Below are 18,817 nucleotides of genomic sequence, written 5' to 3'. Positions count from 1 at the left end.
GTGGTGAAGCATTGCATTGTGGTCCAAAGCTCAGCAAGGCTCTCATGAATCCTCACATGCATGATGAGGAAGCTCCCATTCACTCCAGTCACTGTGTGATTATCTAGGTCAGGGGGTTCCCAATCTTTTTGAGCCTGTGGGCATGTTTGAAATTCTGACAGAGTGTTTTAGAGGTGCAGCCTACTGCAGAATGTCAGGGAGTGAAACTAGTCCTCTTTTTGGGTGTCCATCCTCTCTTGGGTTCTTAAAAAAAAACTGATGAAAATGTCCTCTTTTGGGGATTGGGAGGTTAGGAATATTCCTAGGAAGTAGCAATTATCACAGTTTAAATAGTAGGGGTATTAAAATGAGATTTCTCATGGTGGTCACTTGTTTGAAGCAGTCAGTCAGGGAATTTGTCCTCTTTTTTGCTTTTCAAAACATGGCAACCTTAGAGTGATGCATAACTCTAATAGTCATTCTTGAACATTTCAGACAGAAGCTCTGTTTAACAGGAGCCTTTTAAAGTGAATGTATTGTTTTAAAATATTTTCTTGCATATACACAGCTTATGCTCAGTCATACAGTGAAGATGCTTGTGCTGTGGTGGCAGCTGCTGTCAAAGCATGGATTTAACCTGCAAAGCCAATCAGATCTCCAATGTCCAATCAGATGCTCTGTTGGGCAAAAGCCTCATCTGGCCTCACCTACTTCCTAAAAACACTTGGCAGGTGCTGTGGCTCTCATGGGCACAGAGGGTTGCCAACTTCCATGTGGTACAACCAAGAAAAAATAGCTGTGGATATAATAACTAACAAATATTGATCAGTCCGTAGAAGATAAGAGATATTAGCACTTTAAAATATAGAATTTGTGACTCTGGAACTGTACTTCAAAATGAAGTTGGATTTAAATGACTATTGCACCTTAATAGGTTGTTCTTGTGATTGAAAATTACCGTGTGAGATGAAATTGTGATTTATAAAGATTGATCAATATTTGTTAGTTATTATACCCACAGCTATTTTTCCTTAGTTGTAACTCCTACCATGGTTCTCTTTGTGTATAACTTCCAGGTGGTGGCTGGAGATCTCCAGCTAGAGTCTAGGAATTTCCCCCAGTCTCTATAGCCTTTACTGGAGAGATAAGGATAAATTACTAGAGTGCCACCTAGAAGTAACAGCACACCCTCCCCAAACTCTACTGTCCCCAGGCACTATCCTCCAAATCTCCTGGCATTTGCCAAGGCAGAGTTAAAATCCCAATTTTTGATTAGGATTGAGAATGTTCAAAGAGGTTCCTCTAGCTGAACCATGAATATCAATTTTATTTGCATCAATTATCAGGTGAAGCCATTCAGCTGTATGCCAAAAGATTCAGCTACTAATTTCTGTACTTAATTTACTTAAAAGATTCGTATGCTGCAGTTCCATACAAACAGGGTCTGTAAAATGGCCAACATCAAAGTATTTCAATGTTAAAAAAAATCTAAAATCACACACACATGCAATTATTTATTTCACTTGTATCCCACTTTTCTCCCCAATGGGAACCCAAAGCAGCTTACATCATAACATAGGAACATAAGAGAAGCCATGTTGGATCTGACCAATGGCCCATCCAGTCCAACACTCTGTGTCACACAGTGGACAAAAAACCAGGTGCCATCAGGAGGTCCATCAATGGGGCCAGGACACTAGAAGCCCTCCCACTGTTGCCTGCCCCCCAAGCACCTCCTCTCCTCCATTTTATCCTCACAGCAACCCTGTGAAGCAGGTGAAGCTGAGGATGTGTGACTATCCAAAAGTCACCCAGAAAGCTCTCATGGCAGAGCAAGGATTTGAACCTGGGTCCCCCAAATACTAGTCCATTGCTTTAACTACTACAATGCACTGGCTCGCAATAAAAACATATCAGCACACATAACGAATGATGTCACACTCACCTTACGCTGCTGCCATGTTTGTCTTCTCAGCGCAGTGTCCTTCGGATTTCCCACAATCTGCGCTGGGGCTGCAGTAAACATGGTGGTTTTCATGCAGCAAACGGAAACTGCTAAAAACCAGTTTCCGTTTGCCGTGCAAAAACCACCATGTTTGCTGCAGCCCCAGCACAGATAATGGGAAATCCGAAGGATGCCACGCTGAGAAGACGAACGTGACAGTGGCGTAAGGTGAGTGTGAAATTGGTCAACGTCAAAACCAGTGAGGAAAGCCAACAACTAGGGTAGCCATATTTTTTAAAAAAAGAACACTGGACAAGCTAAGGCTCAGCATCCCCTCTTCCCAGAGCAGACTGCACAAAGCAAGCAGTGCACTCTGAGAGCAGCACCCAGCCTGAGTGTGAAGCAGCCATGGTGGCTGCTGTTTTGCACTTAGGCTCAGTGCTGTCTCCTTCCAGGGTAGAAAATGCAAAACATGCCACCTCCCCCAAGCCCAGACAGTGTGCTTAAATGTCCAATATCTTTTCCCCAGTTTTTTTCCTGGATAGTCAGTAAAAATACTGGACTGTCCAGGTCAATACTGGACATCTGGCAAACTTACCAATAACAGTTATTAGGGGTATGCCAAACAAAACAAGAAGTCTTTACCCACTGTTGGAAGACAATAATAGAGTGAGACAGATGAATTTCCCTGAGGAGGAAGTTTCAAAGTTTGGGCATCGTGACTAAGAAGGCCCGTCTAGCCACCCGTCTAGTCTCAGACAGCAGGGGCACCCAAAGGGCCTCCAAGGATGACCAGAGTCGATGGGTAGGTTGAATACACACACACATGGAGTTTTTATAAAGAATCAGACCCTTGATCCATCAAAGTCAGTACTGTCTACTCAGACTAGCAATGGCTCTCCAGATTCTCAGGCCTTCACATCACCTCCTATCAGATCCTTTTAACTGCAGATGCCAAGAAGGCAGCCTTTAAGGCAGGGGTGTCAAACTCATGTTATGAGGGCCAAATCTGACATAAATGAGACCATGTCAGGCCACGGGTGTCATAAAATGTAATGCCAGGTAGCAGAGACATAAACTTTATAAAGGACACAAACATAATTAACAATTTTAAAAAACTTTAAATAAAACATTTTAAAAAGATTAGCACTCTTGCAATATTTTATTTAATAATCTCTGATAACTGAAGGAAGCAAGAGAGAGGGAGAAGGAAGCAGACTTGCACGTGGGCCTGATAGGAGCCCTCCAGGGGCCTGATTTAGCCGCTGGGTTGTATGTTTGACACCCCCTGCCTTAAGGTATGCTAGTCTCAAACCATATTCAGCTTAAAAGTTAATACAAGCACCCTGAACTGGGCCTGAAAATGAACAGGGAACCAGTGTAGATGTAACAAGACTAGACTGATATTGTCCCTACAATCCACTCCAGTCAGCATTCTGTACCACCTGGAGCTTCCAGATAATCTTCAAGGGCAGCCCCACATACAGCTCATCAAAGGGACAAGGCATTTTTGCTTGGCAAATTGGCAATGCTATTCACTACAGAGTGGATATTTCAGCCCAGGTCTCTAACCATGATACACTCACTTTCCAGAGGCTGACATCAGTGCTTTTAATCAATGTAGAAAATGCTTTTCAAAACACCCACCTAAAATGCCTACTGCAGTAACGGCAAGTTTCACCACTGGCAACATTAGCCTCAGAGAGATCTTGGCAGAATTACTTCAGGAGATGGAATGGAACAGGAAAGAGCAAAGCAGTTTGACATATAGAAGTCAATAGGAGTGCCAGTGTAGTGTTGTAGGGGTTACAACGCCAGACTAGGATCTGGAAGACCCAGGTTTGAATCTCCACTCTGCCATGATAATTTGCTGGGATGGTCACACTCTTTCAGCCTAACCTAACTTACAGGGTTGTTGTGCAGACAAAAGGGAGGAAAGAGGAACAAAGTAAACCACTTTGGATCCTCTCTAGGGAGAAAGGCATGGTATAAATGAAGTGAATTCTGAAATTTGAAATCTGAAATTTAGACCTGCAATGATTGAATAAGACGCCATCGAGACTGAAATTGCTTTTATCTGAAATTTGGTTTATTCATTGTTTTATATATTGCTGTACATCATCCAGAGCCTGGCCACAGCCAGGATAAGGCGATTCATTAAGTAAAACTAACAACAACCATAACAACAAATTTAAAAGCATGATTTAAGTTACACTTAAAAACGCAGGAACCAGGGCTTTTTTTGAGCAGGAACACACAAGAATGCAGTTCTGGCTAGCTTGGTGTCAGGAAGTGAGTTCCTGCTGGCTTTTTCTGCAAAAAAAAAAAAGCCCTGTAGGAAACAATGCTGCTGTCAGGGGGTGTGGCCTAATATGCAAATGAATTCCTGATGGATTTTTGTCTACAAAAAAGCCCTGACAGAAACAGAAACTGGTAAAAAATTGGCAAGTATAGTTTACTGCAATTAAGAACATTAACTTTAATTTCAATTCACCTGGATTGCTTTCTTGAAAGTTTACCCTGACAAACATTGTATATTTAACAACTTCCTAATGGGCCAAAATTCAGTAGGCAAGGCTTTCCTCAGCGTGGAGATACTGTGAGGGGCATTTGTTCGATTTCTGCCTGTCACGCAGGTGTTTCAGGGACACAACCTCTGCCAGACAAAACAAGGTAGTGATAACCCTTGTTTCAAGCGACAGGAAACTGATATTGTACAGCAGTGACTAAACAGAGTTGTACAATGATGTACTGTGTTGGACAGCAACCTGAACCAAACACAGCAGTTCCTAGTTAAAAATCGAGATTAATTCAGGCAGGCACAAGTTGGAAATATAAATCATTTACAAGAGCAAGAGTAGAGAATGGAATCAAGTTTTTATAGTCCAAGCCATGGCTGATTTGAAGTTTCTTCATACTAAGAAAACATGCACACTGCAAAGTAGGCCTGTTTTAGAAATTCAGTTTTGGTACAATAACCATGTGTAAAAGGAACATGGGCTACTCACAACCCTCCCAATAAGTGTGGTCACCATTTTGTGTGAATAGGGCTGTGCATATTTTTCTATGCACTTATAACTTCGCTATGTACAAATGAACACTCTCAAAAATCCAGAATTAACTTTGTGTTCTGTTTGCACATAATGAAGCTGGAAACTGTGCACACAAAATGGCAGCTGTGTTTCAGGAAAACTGTAGCTAGCCCACAAGCTCGTTATGTGTAGTTGGTGTGTAACCTTACCAGAACTCCTGCTAGAAAGGAACATCAACCCTGGCCCCCACTGCTGCTCTGTGGAGAAGTAGAAGCAAAAAAGAATGCAGGGGCGGGGGGGGGGGGGGAGAAATCAGCAAAAAAACTACAATGCCACTTCCAACATGAACCCAGAAGTGACACCAATGCATTGATTTAGAATCCTAGAATGTCGCCCCAATACAATGACATTTCCAGGATTGTGCTAGAAGTGATGTTGTGGGGTTGATGCAATGCTAATCATCAGACTCTGCTCCCTCTGTGTCTTGGGGGCAGCCAGCACTAGGCAACTAGGCACTGGGCAGGCAACCCTATAATGTGTGCCAAAATCACATATCTGGAAAACACTAAAGTGAACAGTCTACACACATAGGATGACTGCAGGATTGCATCCAGTATGTGTGCCTGTGAAAAAAAGTCTCTGTGTGTACAAGCTATACACACACACACACACATACATGTACATGACTGAAGTTCCTTCTTTTTGCATGGAGGATTGTCCATGTACAGGTTATGATGAATGCATATAGGAGGTACAGGCAGGGCCCTAACCCACAGTCTCATTATCTTACATGTGTGCAGACTGCACACGCTTTGTAATATGTGCACAGTCTCACTCAGTAGGACCGTTGCTCCATCTAGCCAAGTCCTGTCACCTATGACTAGCAATAGTTCTCCAAGATCTCAGGCCAAAAATGTTCAGGGCCTGATATGCAAGACCCACTAAATGGAGATACAGGTGACTGAAAGGAGGATCGTTTGCATATAAGGCACCTCTCTGTCCCTGAGCTTCGGTTTCCTCTGCATCCTAGCACATGCCTTGAACTTTGCTGCCATGCACTCTTAAGAAATATGACCTTATGGGGGGAAATATTATCACAAACAGAGCTTTTTTTTTTTTTTAGCAGGAACACCGTTCCGGAGGGCTTTGTGTCAGGGGGCATGGTCTAATATGCAAATGAGTTCCTGCTGGGCTTTTTCTACAAAAAGCCCTGATCACAAGGATGAAATATGAGTTTGATGGCACAGGCACTTAACACACAAACAGGATTGCCCAAAAGGAAAATAAAAACATCTAGCCTGGCCTGCTCTTGTGCTTTGAACAGTCACTTGCTGGTTGTTTCCATATGGAAGTCTGGCTCAATTTGGCATTCAAACATAAGTATTTTTGGGTTGTTGTGGGTTTTCCCATTCTCTGAATCAATATTTCCCCCACGTGGTTTTATATGAACTTTTTAAATGTCGTGCGGGTGGGAAGGCGAGCATTTTTGAAAATCCTGCCCACATTCACTCTGTCTGCTGATTTTTGATGCAGTCCTAGCAGAATTACCAATAGGGTTGCTAATCCCCAGCTGGAGGCAGGGGATCCCCTGGTTTGGAGGTCCTCCCCCCACTTCAGGGTCATCAGAAAGCGGGAGTGGGTGGGAAATGACTGTTGGCCATTCCATTATGCCCTATAGAGATCAATTCCCATAGGGTATAATGGAGAAATGATCCATGGGTATCTGGGGCTCTCTGAGGAGGCTGTTTTTTTTAGATAGAAGGCTCTAAATTTTCAGTATAGAATTCAGTGCTTCTTTTCAAAGCACTCCCCAAAGTTTAAAAAAGATTGGACCAGGGGGTCCAATTCTATGAGCCCCAAAAGAAGGTACCTTTATCCTTCATTTTTCCAAATGGAGGGAAGGCATTTAAAAGGCGTGCAGTCCCTTTAAATGTGATGGCCAGAACTCCCTTTGGAGTTCAGTTGTGCTTGTCACACCCTTGCTCCTGGCTCCACCCCCAAAGTCCCCAGATATTTCTAGAGTTGGACCCGGCAACCCCGGTAACCACCTTCAAAGACCACTGAAGTCAATAGACTTAGGAGGCTGTACCTCTGTTTTGGACTGCACCAAAAATCAGCTGATGGAACTTTTTAAGTAGGGGGATAAACATTATTGCATATTAATGTTGGCACACCAAACTGATGCTAAAGGCAGTGGCTAACTGAAATGCTGGCAATTCTAAAAGAGTAGCAGCTCACCCTTTTTCAGCCTTCTGAAGGTGCAAACAATTTTTCCAAGACTGAATATAGCATTTGTGGGCACAGTGACAAATTATGAAGAACTTCTCACAAAAAGGTTATTGTGTTTTGTTACAGTTTCAATCACAACTAATATAGGTGCCTTGGAGACAAAGGTTAGGTGTGTTAAGCCACAAAGAAAAACAAGCACATTTGAATTCCTCTTTGGCCTTTTTTATCTTTGAAATTCCAAACAGCTGATCCCTGATCTGAAAATTTTTGTTGTTCAGTCGCACAGTCAATTCCGACTCTTTGCAACCTCATGGACAAAGTCATGCCAGGCCCCCCTGTCTTCCACCATCCTCTGAAGTCTGCTCAAATGCATGTTTGTTACATCAGTAACACTGTCCAGCCATCTCATCTTTTACCATCCCCTTCTTCTTTTGCCTTCTGTCTTTCCTATATTCTGTTTTTAATATTTTTCTCTGCCCTAGTGATAAATCCTTTTCAGAACCGTACCTTTTCAGGCATTCTCTCTAGCTTCTCCAAACCGATTCTGGGAGAGCCAGGTAAGAGTCTGGGGTTTTTACTAGATTCTTCCCTCATATTAGCTAAAAGGCAAGCAATGTCAGTAGCTGCTGTGAGGATAAAATGCAGGAGAGAAGAACAATATAAACCCTTTGAGTCTTTCCATTTCCTCTCACAAGGAAACTGGCTTCTTGAATGGGCTCTGCTGATCTGGCCACACTTATCCATTCCATGGTAGTCCTTGAGGCTAAACTACTGTCACATGCTGAGCATGCAGCTGCCTTTGAGAACAATTCAGAAGTTACAACTTGTGAAAAATGTGGTGGCCTGTTGATTAATGCAATTATTTTGCCTGTACTGTCAATGTAGATAGTGTAGTATAGTGGTCGGTGTTTGATCTGGGAGACCCAGATGTGAATCTCTGCTCTGCCATGGAAGATTGCTGGGTGACCTTGTCTCTTGCTCAGTCACTTGCTCTCATTCTAACCTACCTCAAAGGGCTGCTGTGAGGATAAAATGCAGGAGAGAAGAACAATATAAACCCCTTTGAATCTTCATTGGGAAGAAAGGTAGGGTATACATAAAGTAGATAAACATTGCACTGGCTCTGGTGTTTACCTCGAAAGCTTTCTTGGTGCAGTGGTTAAGTGTGTGGACTCTTATCTGAGAGAACTGGGTTTGATTCCCCACGCCTCCACCTGCACCTGCTGGTATGACTCTCAGAGCTGTTCTGCTCAGGAGCAGTTCTTTGAGAGTTCTCTCAGCCTCTGTGAAGTAGGATGTCTGCTATGGGGAGGGGAAGAGAAAGGAGATTGTAAGTCACTCTGAGTGAAAGGCAGGGTATCTATAATATTACCTTCAACTCCCTTTAAAACTGTGTCCAACAACGATTGATATTAACGGTCTGAGTGATCCCCAAAGGGTCAGTATGGTGCTCACCTCTTTCCAAAGCTTTTCTTCCTCAAAGAAAAGAGCCATTCCTGGTTTTCCCATGCTTCTCTGGAGTAGGAGATGATACAGAAGTGACCACCAGGCACTATCTTTGTGTTGGCTGGCTGCACCCATTTCAAAACAGCTGCCTCCATCATAGAAGAATGCTTGGCTCAGAAACTCCCAGCATTTTGTGACTGTAATTCAGACCTCATTGAGCCATTTTGTGGATGGTGTGGTCTCCCCTGTCCCTGGCAGCCATTTTGTGGGGTGATGCTCTCTCCCCATCCTCAAAAGTCCTAAAGTGCTCACAGGCACAACAGCTGGCTCTAACCAGTAGTCAACACCTCCCCTGCCCTCTGTTTGCAGTCATCTATGGGTTGTTTTAGCTGAATGGTCTGGAAGTTGCATCTTTAAAGGCGTTCCACATTTTGAATTTTGAGGGGACCACCCAAGGTCCATCATCTGGTTTGAATTTACATTTGGCAAGGTCAATGGGGAATTGCTTCATGGAGCTCAACAGACCAGATCCATGATCTCTGGCACATGGTACATATTTAGGATTACAAGGAACATTTATTATTCTCCTGAATTCATACAAAGCTTTGAATATTGTGTTATAGTATTACTTTGTCATGTCTGCAAATTTCATGTCTCTGCTAGATTTGTAAAGTCTTTTGTCTCAGTAGCGGTTTTAAAAAAACAGTGAAAGGAAACAAAGCAAGAAAAAGCACAGCTAGTTGAGCATAATTCAGCCAAAATTAATCTCCTAAAACCCCCACTGATTTTAATAGAAGAGTTGTGCATAATTCTAAGCACTCACACATTCTCCCCATGTTCAAACCATTTTGCATACATTGGTTTAGTAATCTCAAGCTAAGGCAGGTTAGCCTTATTATCTCTGACTTGAGGAATAAGAGCCAAGAGCAGTCTGCTAGCATAGCTGACGAAATGTTGAGGACTAAGGGTACAAATTTTGGAGTGCCCAGGAACCAGGCAAAGTACTGTTGGAAGAACACAATATCTATTCTGATCAAGCATCTTAACGTCTGTGTGTTTAATATTATTATGAGAGGGAATCTGTCTGGGGAGTCACTAGAAGGTAATCTTTGGGGATCCCATAGAAGGTTTCAGCAGCCCTACTTGCCATACGCACTACAATAATTACTCAGAAGTAACTCCAATGGACTTCACTGAGAGCTGCTACCTTGTAAATGCATGCAGATTGCAGCAAATCCACATTCAAATCCAGGACTTCCTAGCTTACAATTGTTGTGCATTCATCTCTCACGTTGACCCAAAAAGGTCTTTAAAATGCCTAATCTATCCTGGATCACACCCTTTGCATTTCCTACGACTTCAGAGAAATGATTAATTGCCTTCTCACTTGTGACCAAGAGCAAATATTTGCAAATTGATCCTACTGCTCATAATGATAAAAAGTTAATCAAAGTCAGAATGGCCATTCTTAATCCTGATCTGTCCTGTGTGAGCATGTCAAGTGCAGTCAAGTCACTTTTGACTTATGGTAACCATAAGAATTAACATACTCCCAAACTTCCTGTTGTTAACAGACTTGCTCAGGTCTTGTAATTGTAGGGCTGGAGCTTTCTTGATTGAATCAATCCATCTTATGTTGGGTTCTCCTCTTTTCCTGCTGCCTTCAACTGTTCCTAGCATTATTGTCTTTTCCAGTGACTCTTGTCTTCTCATAACATGACCAAAGTACAGTAGCCTCAGCTTAATCATTTTAGCTTCTAAGAGTTCAGGCATAATATTTGGAACTCTTCTTAAAACCTCAGAGCCAGGATCCAGAGTTCTGTTTGAATGCACCACCCTCCGTTTTTTCTCTGTCTCATGCACTTTTCCCCCTGATGCTTTTGCAGGCTCTTCCCTATGCCTTCACTGTTAAAAATGTTTCCAAACACATACCAAGGAACAAATATGGAAGAAAAACAAAGCCCTTCCCTTGCTCTTTATAGATCTGAATAAAGGCCAAGAAGGTGCAAATAATTTTTCTATTATGTAAAGTCAGAATTTGATGGACACATCTCATGATTGATGTTTCTGCTTGAACACAGTCTTCTTTGCCACCTCCTCTTCTGTGCTTGCATGAACATGAAGATCTTAAGGCAAATTAAATGGAAGCCTGATTTTGACCTGCCAAGGAAATTCCATGCAATTAAGCACATTGCTACATAAAGCAACAGCGTGCTATTAAAGTCCAGTCTATGAGCCAGCCAATCAAGTGCTCTTAGAAGCTTATGAGTATCGCTGGTGTCCAAATTACCCTTGTTTACATTTGTGGGAATCACATGAATTTCAGCAGATCCTGGGCTGGATTCCCTTCACACTTACGCACAATTACTTCTGTTTAAACCAATTTAGCTGGTGGAAGTGGAGGCCAAAGATCAGCCAGATGTCTTTTGTTGGAGCAGCCACATCAAATGGACAGAAGGTATTATTAGGACCTTGGAGATAAAAATGGACCAAACTATACAGAATATTGGAGTTCCAAGATTGGAATGCCAGATGTGTTGACCCTAAAATGTAACCAGGGTCCCCAATATGGATTTGGGCTGTAACACTGGAAAAGGGAGGAATTTAATTCTTTCCCCATCCTTACCCTCTGACATTTCCTCAATCCAGAACATCTATTATGCCCAGAAGGCTAAAAATACCTGTATTCTGCTTATCTTCATTTCCATATCAGGGCTTAACTCAGTCATGAGGGGCCATATTTGAATGGGGAAATGGCATGAGGGGAAAGAGTTAACCCCCCCCCCTTCCCCATCGCAATGGCTGTGACCCATGTTGCTTTGGCAGCAACTGTTACAGCAGCACAAGAATCTTCACTCTCTGACTGAAGGCAAGCCGCTGCTGCAGCAGTTTTGGGACAGCCATTTGTGACTTGGCCCACCACACTGTGTCAGAATTCCAAAAGCTTAAAAGGGTTGGGAACCCCAGTCCAGCCTATAAGGGGGCTTGCAGGTCATCTATTCCAACTAGGGTTGCCAGATTTGGGTTGGAAAAAACTTGGAGACTTTGGTGGTGGATCCAAGAGAGGGTTGGGTTTGGAGAGGGAAGGGGCCTCAGCATCGAACAGTGTCATAGTGTTCACCCTTCAAAGCAGCCATTTTCTCCAGGGGAGCTGATCCCTGCCACCTGGAGACCAGTTGTAAAAGTGGGAGATCTCCAGGCCCCACCTGGAAGCTGGCAACCCTAAGACAACTTCTTATTCAATGCAGGCAATCCAAACCTAGAGCATTCCTGATTGATGGTTGTTCAGGTTCTGCTTTTTAAACATTCAGTAAGGAGAGTCCTCCCCCAGGTAACTGATTCTGTTGTCAGACTGCTCTTTCCGCTAAGAAGTTTCTCCTCTCAATCTGGCTCAGTAGATATAGTCTTGTGTTCCAGAGCAACACCAAATAAGCAGGGCTGTAGCCAGGATTTTAAAAGTTGGGGGGCTTTTTAAAAAGTCAGGGGCACCCTTTCTCATCCACTGCAGGGTTTGCTGCTTCTCAGAAGTTTTTTGGGATACGGGCAAAAGCTGGAGGCTCTGAAAGTGGCCAAGTCAAGGCAGCCAATTTTAAAACTTTGGAGTCAAGAAGAACATAAGAGAAGCCATGTTGGATCAGGCCAATCCAGTCCAACACTCTGTGTCACACAGTGGCCAAAAAAATCCTAAGTGCCATCAGGAGGTTCACCAGTGGGGCCAAGACACTAGCAGCCCTGCCACTGTGCCCCCACCCAAACACCCAGAATACGGAGCATCGCTACCCCAGACAGAGAGTTCCAACGATAAGCTGTGGCTAATAGCCACTGATGGACCTCTGCTCTATATGTTTATCCAATCCCCTCTTGAAGAAGGGACTGCATCTCGTGTGCAAGCAGGGGGAGTTTCCTTCCACCTCCTTCTCCCCCACTTTACAGCCAGCAGCTCCATTCCATGTTGCTTCCTCCACTTCCTGCTCCTACGCCTCCCTCCTCTCTGCCTGCTACTTTTGCTGCTACAGGGCACTGTGCCCTGCTCTGCTCTCCTGACTCCACCTGCTGCTGATACTTTGCCATCTCAGTCATGGCAAAAAGGAAAAAAGTAGACTGTGCCCTGGAGGGCCCCCAGGAGTCAGGGGGCCCCACCTGGAAGTTAGGTGGCAGTGTGGCTACAGGCTTGCAAATAAGTCGTGGCCCACATGACTAACTTTTAGGAAGCTGAACAATGCAAGCCTCTCAACCTTTCTTCTCCAGGTTAAGCACATCCAGTTCATTTTCCTCATAGGATTTGTTTTCCAGACCTCAAGTAATCTCTTTTGCCTCCCTCAGAGCCCATTTCAATTTGTCTGTGTCCTTCCGAAAGAGGAGTGCCCAGAACTGGAGACTGGACACAGTCCTTCAGGTGAGGTATGACTAGCCAAAAAATAGACTGAAAGCTTCCTTCTCATGACCTGAATGTTATGCTCCTATTAACACAGCCTAAAATCACATTAGCCTTTTTTGAAGTCATATCACACTACTGGCTTATGTTCAGTTTGTGATTGACCTGTAACCCTTTTCTCACAGACCTCTCCAGTCTACACTTGAACACCTGATTCTTTTTTGAATAAATGCAGATTATTGCAATTGTCTCTGTTGAATTTAATTTTGATCAGCTTCACTCCAGCTTTTCAGCGTACACTGATAGACAGATTCAAGTGAGTAGCCATGCTGATCTGAAGCAGTAGAACAAAATTTGAGACCAGTGACACTTTTTAAGACTAATAAAGTTTTATTCTGGGTATAAGCTTTTGCGTGCATGCACACTTCCAAGGAAATGTGCATGCATACGAAAGCTCATACCCAAAATAAAATGTTGTTGGTCTTAAAGGTGCCACTGGACTCAAACTTTGTTCTGATAAATAGACAGTTAGGTGGTACCTAATTGCAAAAAAGATGTTGTTGTGAGTTCTTTATTAGAAAGTGGTACACATGAGATCTCACACAAGTAATAAATATATACAGGAACATTCAAAACTATTGTTTTAGTGCAATGGCATACATTGGTGAATGTTTTACAACTGTCTACCTCTATCGCTTCTCTTTCTGGAAAGTATCTCTAAGAAGACTCATAGTCCCATGAAAATCTTTTGACACTCCCTTTATAACTGGGGTAGCGATGCTCTTCTAATATAACTTAATGTGAATATTTCATTTTCTTTTTTAAAAGAGCCATTATTTGGTTCTGTACTGAGCCACTGTTAATTCTGGGGCCACAGGGTGTACACCATTCCTTCCCTGAAGAATTTCCACCAGGGTAGGTGTTGGGGAGGGCATCTTTTTGGTTGGTGAAGCAGAACTTTGGAAGGGTGAATGTACATCAAAAGGAAGCAGATGGGAAGCCGATCTGTGACAACCAATCTGTGTATAGCATAAAAATTTCTGCAAAACTTACGAACCACAGAGATATTGGGCAGATTTTTTTAGGAATCCCAAGTTGCTTATTCACACTTTAAAAGTCAAAAAGACTTGGGAGGGCAGTGAGTTGATTAAAAAATGTCATAAGCTTTTCCTGCTGACTCTGCTGCATTTATGATTTCAATCATGCCTGGGCTTCTATCACATTTGTTGTATCTTGCATTTCTGTACCAAGGATCACACCAAGAACACATGGTTCCTTCCTCCTCCATTTTATATGTGCAATAACTTTATACTTGCACAAAGCAGGACTCAAGTTGCACCTTTAAGACCAACCAATTTTTATTTAGAACGTAAGCTTTTGTTCTAAATAAAAATTGGTTGGTCTTAGAGGTGCACTTGAGTCCTGCTTTGTGCAACTGCTTCAGACAAACACGGCTGCCCGCTTTGAACTTTATACTTGCGGTAAGTCTGGTTGAGAGACAGGTAGGTCCAAGAAGACTCTTCTGTGCACCTGATTGTTGAGTTTCCTAGGCAGTCAGTCCTACACATAGTTACATGTGTTTCAAGGCTTCCAAACACGGATAGGAAGGACTGCAAGTCTAATTCACACAGTATTGGCTGAGAGAATGGAACCAGGTGGGTAGTTACGCTGGAATAATTCTTGCAGAGTACCAGTGCTCCCTCTCCCTCCACTTTATATGCCATACAGGTTATTATGAATACATTGGCAGTCTAATTTAACCGAACCTTAAATACAAGGCTTTTTCCTGGGGGAATGCAGTGGAATGGAGGAGTTCTGGAACCTCTTGGTGGAAACAAAATTCTCATAAAACTTTTAACAATTCAGGAGGGACACCTATGGGTTTCTAATTCTTTTCCCACATGAGAGTTCCAGCAGCTCTTTTTTTCTAGGAAAAAAAGCTCTGTTCAAATATCAACCGTTTCCCTTTATAACCTAACCAGGGACTTGGAACTCCGTCTCATCTCTTGACCTCGTGGGCGCTTCTCCCAGCACGCCCAGACGCACTCGAGCCAAGGCCCCACATCTTCAGGCGAGGGGACTGGAATGCCCAACGGGCGGGGGGTGTCCCTCGCACGGCCCCACCCATCTTGTCCTGGAGGAGGAGGGTGGGGTTTGGAGACGCTCAGGCGACCCACTCTCCATGGGGCAGACCCGCTCGCTTCAGCTTGGCAGGGGAGGGGTCGGCCCCTTCCCCACCCGGCCTCTCCCCACAGATCCCGCTTAAAGGCGACGGCCGCTGCTCGTGGTCCTCTCAGTCCGGAGCAGCTGCTGAAGCACAATCGCCGCGGGGCGCAACAGCCTCCCCGCCACCCCTTCCCGGCTCCCGGCTTTACCTGAACCAGCCCGACGGGGGAGTCGCCTCCTGCCCACCTTCCGCCTCGCTTCGTCGCCGCCTCTCCGAGCCTTCCAGCCGGCCGAGGTGAGTGAGGGGCTCCAGGGCACCTGCAGGGGACGAGCGCAGCCATGAGCGCAGGAGGGAACAGAAGGGCGCAGACAGACGCCTTGTGGGGAGCCCTCCCGGAGAGGCCATGGGGCATCCACCCACCCCTGGGGCAAGGGGGCAGGGCAGGGGGAAGAGAGAGCTGGGAACCCGCCATCCGGAAAGTTCTTCTGCACCCGAAGGGCTCCCCTGCGGTCGAGCTGCCCTGCGCCACGCACATTTCCAACCCAACCCAAGGATTGCCTGGCTTGTCCTCTCTGTAGCATATCGAGGAAAGTGGAGAAGGCGGGAAGTGTTTCAAGGCGGCAGCCCGGCAACTTCCTCAGGCTTTTTTTTTTTTTTGTTATTGATGAAGGAGTGTATGCATGGGATGGTGGAGAGATATTTGAAAAGAGTTTCCAGGATCAGCTTGGCATCCTGGGCATTGGCGCTATCCACCTTTCCTCTCCTTCAAAGATCCAGTGAACGAAATCCCAGCATCTCTCCCACTATTCCAGTGACCTTTTCATTTTCTGGCCCTGGTTCTTCTGACCCAGAGCTTTTATTGGTAAAAAAAAGCGCAACAGGAACTCATTTGCATATTAGGCCACACACCCCTGATGCCAAGCTAGCGGGAACTGCATTCCTGTTCAAAAAAGCCCTGTTCTGACCAGCTGTTCTGTACCTTCATTTTACAGCAGGTGAATAGCCAGAGTGGCCCAGGCTAGTCTGTGCTTGTTAGAGTTCAGAAACTAAACAGGGTCAGTCATGCTTAGGATTTGTTTTTTTGGTATTTTGTGTGTGTTTGCACCTGGAAGTCATGTCATCCTCTGGTAACTGTCCCTTATTGGGGGCCTGGAGAATATTCAGAGAGATGGCTGAATAGAGCCTACCTCTGCCTCTCAACTGGGTATTTCAAGGAAGTCTTTCATCCAAGTACTAACCACAGTCAACCCTTCTTGGCTTCTGAGATCTGACAAGATCAGGCTTGCATGCGCTATCCAAGTCAGGGCAGTCATCCTTAGTCTTTGGATGGGTGACATTCAAGGAAAACTAAGGCTGCTATGCAGAGGAAGGCAATGGCCAACCAGCTCTGCTCATGTTTTGCCTTGAAAGCCTCTTGGCAGATATTGCCATAAGTCAGGTGTGACCTAAGGGCACACTTTACCTTTAGTTAGACCATTGTATAGTCATTTTCATATTAACAGTCTTTGTAGACAGCTGTCTTTATTGTCCTTAATGGGCATAAAAATGCCCTGCCTGTCATTTACCCTCCTGTCCTTGTTCTTTGCAAGAAGATCAGAAACACAGAGCTGAAATTCATTTCTGTGCTCCTTTTCTGGTGAGCTTTAGCTATGTCCTGAGTTTTGTATGGGACACTCTTGGAGCTAGGAGAAATTTGGGAGGGGGAGATGGATGAATAATTCTGTTCATTCTGTGCTCTCATGCCCTGATCCTGCCTGTCAATTCAGAAGTCCTGTTCTAGAAGCAGGCACCCTGCTCAGCTGGCTAAGAACAAGAGTGTCTGGAGGAAGCTGTCTGAGAGAGAAAGGTCTCAGAGGGGTGACCTTGCAAGACCCAAGATGTCGCTTGAAGACAGAGGGGGCTGATAAAAACCAAGCCTCAGGCAGCTAGAGTTCTTGCTCTGGTGTGATGTGGGGAACAAGAGGGGCTAGAGGGTGCATGGATGCACATTGGAGGAGGGGTGAGGGTGAAGCGTTTAATACAGATGCTTGACTGAGGACCACTTCATCATGATGGCTAGATGCTAGTGTTTCTCAATGGTGGAGCATCTGCTTGGCATGCACACTGACTCAAGTTCAATCCCTGTCATCGCTTGATAAAAAGGGAGAATGTGATGTCCCTCAGATGCTTCTGTGGGCTCCTCAGGAATTGGGGGTGTGCAGCAAGAAGGATGAACTGGCAGAAGATTTAGTCTAGATCCAACCTCAACACACTTCACTGGCTTGAAGGCATGAGAGAGAGTCATTACTAGAGAAGGAAGAAAGAATGCACGGATCAAGTTGTGACAAAAAGGCATGATTCATTTTATGCTTTTATTCTAGAAGTAAGGGTAATGGATATTAAAGGTGACGTATATTAAGAAGGTGGAGAGAAGTCAAGGTGGAAGTGTTCAATGTAGTAAACTGGGATCTGTTTAATCTTGCTCCTTCCACTGTTCCCATGAGTCAGCTTTCCTGTCCCGTTTTTGCTAATGGTCCTTTATTGTGACACAGACAGATTCTCTGTATTTCCCTTATCTCTTTGTGGGAAAAAGGGAAATAGTGCTGGTGGGGGTATGCTCGAAAAATCCACGTCATTGCTACTGAGTGAGAAACTGCATCCATTCCTTATTGTCTCGGTATGTCTTGATTTGCCTAGTGATGTTGCAGTTGTGGTCAGTAATCCATTCTTAATATTTAAGATAATTTGGACTTGTTCAGTCACTGCTTATCTACAAAGCCAAATGTTTTTGCAGCTGTTTCTGTGTATTTTGTTTTTAAAAACAACCGTTAAATGTTAGGACTGATACATGCTTCAGTGGGTTGCTCACAACAGAACAAGATCTGTTTGTCAGACCCATGCCTAGTTTTGCATTTTTACTGAAATTATTCCTGCAAACCAGGTAACCCTCAATGCACGTGGCAGGCATGTTTGCACAAGCAGCTGCTAGCTGTTGGTATTCTGCCGAGGTATGTGCACCGGCTACATTGATTAAGCAGCTGTGAAGACGAGGTTGTTTGCTGCATCTGGCTCTTGGGTCACTACAGCTTCTTGTGCTTGTATGCGGGAGTGTTGTGGCCAAAGCGGAATCAAGCAGTTGTAGGTAGGACATGATGTTACCTACACCGTTTATTTCCCCTGTGGCAGATGCAGCAGAAACCTGGAACATGACTTTGGTCATGCAGGTCCTTGAGTTTTAGAGTGATTTGCAGAGCATGTCTATGTAAAATCCTACTCAGGTTTATACAATGAGCCTTACTCTAAAGAGTTGTTAGGATTGCAGTGTTGGGCTGTTGCGTGTTTGAAGAATGCATAATTCAGAGCTGTCAGTCAAGCCCCAACAAAATATGGTGATCCCTCATGGGGTTTTCAAGGCAAGAGATGAGCAGAGGTGGTTTGTTTTTGCCTTCCTCTGCACAGCAACCCTGGTCTTCCTTGGAGGTCTCCCATCCAAATACTAACCATGGCCAACCCCGCTTAGAGCTTCCAAGCCCTGGCAAGCTCTGGCTAGTCTGCATTGCTGAAGCTGCTAAAGACCTCTGAAATCAATTAAAAGTGTCAGGTAATCCACAAATTAAATTTGCAGTTCAATAGATAGTAGCTTTGATGGTGAAAAAGCTTTTTTT

At 44.3% G+C, this 18,817-nt stretch overlaps 2 protein-coding genes across 4 annotated transcripts in view; one reads left to right on the top strand and one right to left on the bottom strand.

Annotated features, from left to right (window-relative positions):
- The window catches only part of RBPJL (recombination signal binding protein for immunoglobulin kappa J region like), a 68,409-nt gene that overhangs the window by 31,773 nt on the left and 17,819 nt on the right, over positions 1-18,817 (bottom strand). For 2 of the 3 annotated variants that reach the window (XM_060230898.1, XM_060230897.1), the window contains exon 2: positions 15,382-15,490. The exons of the other annotated variant lie outside the window; for it this stretch is intronic. In XM_060230898.1, the coding sequence (XP_060086881.1) occupies positions 15,382-15,490 (109 nt within the window). The remainder of the gene's footprint in view (positions 1-15,381; positions 15,491-18,817) is intronic. 3 annotated transcript variants of the gene reach the window in all.
- The window catches only part of MATN4 (matrilin 4), a 67,501-nt gene continuing 64,027 nt past the window's right edge, over positions 15,344-18,817 (top strand). The window contains exon 1 of the mRNA XM_060230896.1: positions 15,344-15,467. The gene's annotated coding sequence lies outside the window, so the exon portion shown is untranslated. The remainder of the gene's footprint in view (positions 15,468-18,817) is intronic.

The sequence above is a fragment of the Heteronotia binoei genome, chromosome 2 (genome assembly GCF_032191835.1).
Source record: "Heteronotia binoei isolate CCM8104 ecotype False Entrance Well chromosome 2, APGP_CSIRO_Hbin_v1, whole genome shotgun sequence".
NCBI lineage: Eukaryota > Metazoa > Chordata > Lepidosauria > Squamata > Gekkonidae > Heteronotia > Heteronotia binoei.
This window is presented reverse-complemented; position numbering and strand designations above follow the sequence as displayed.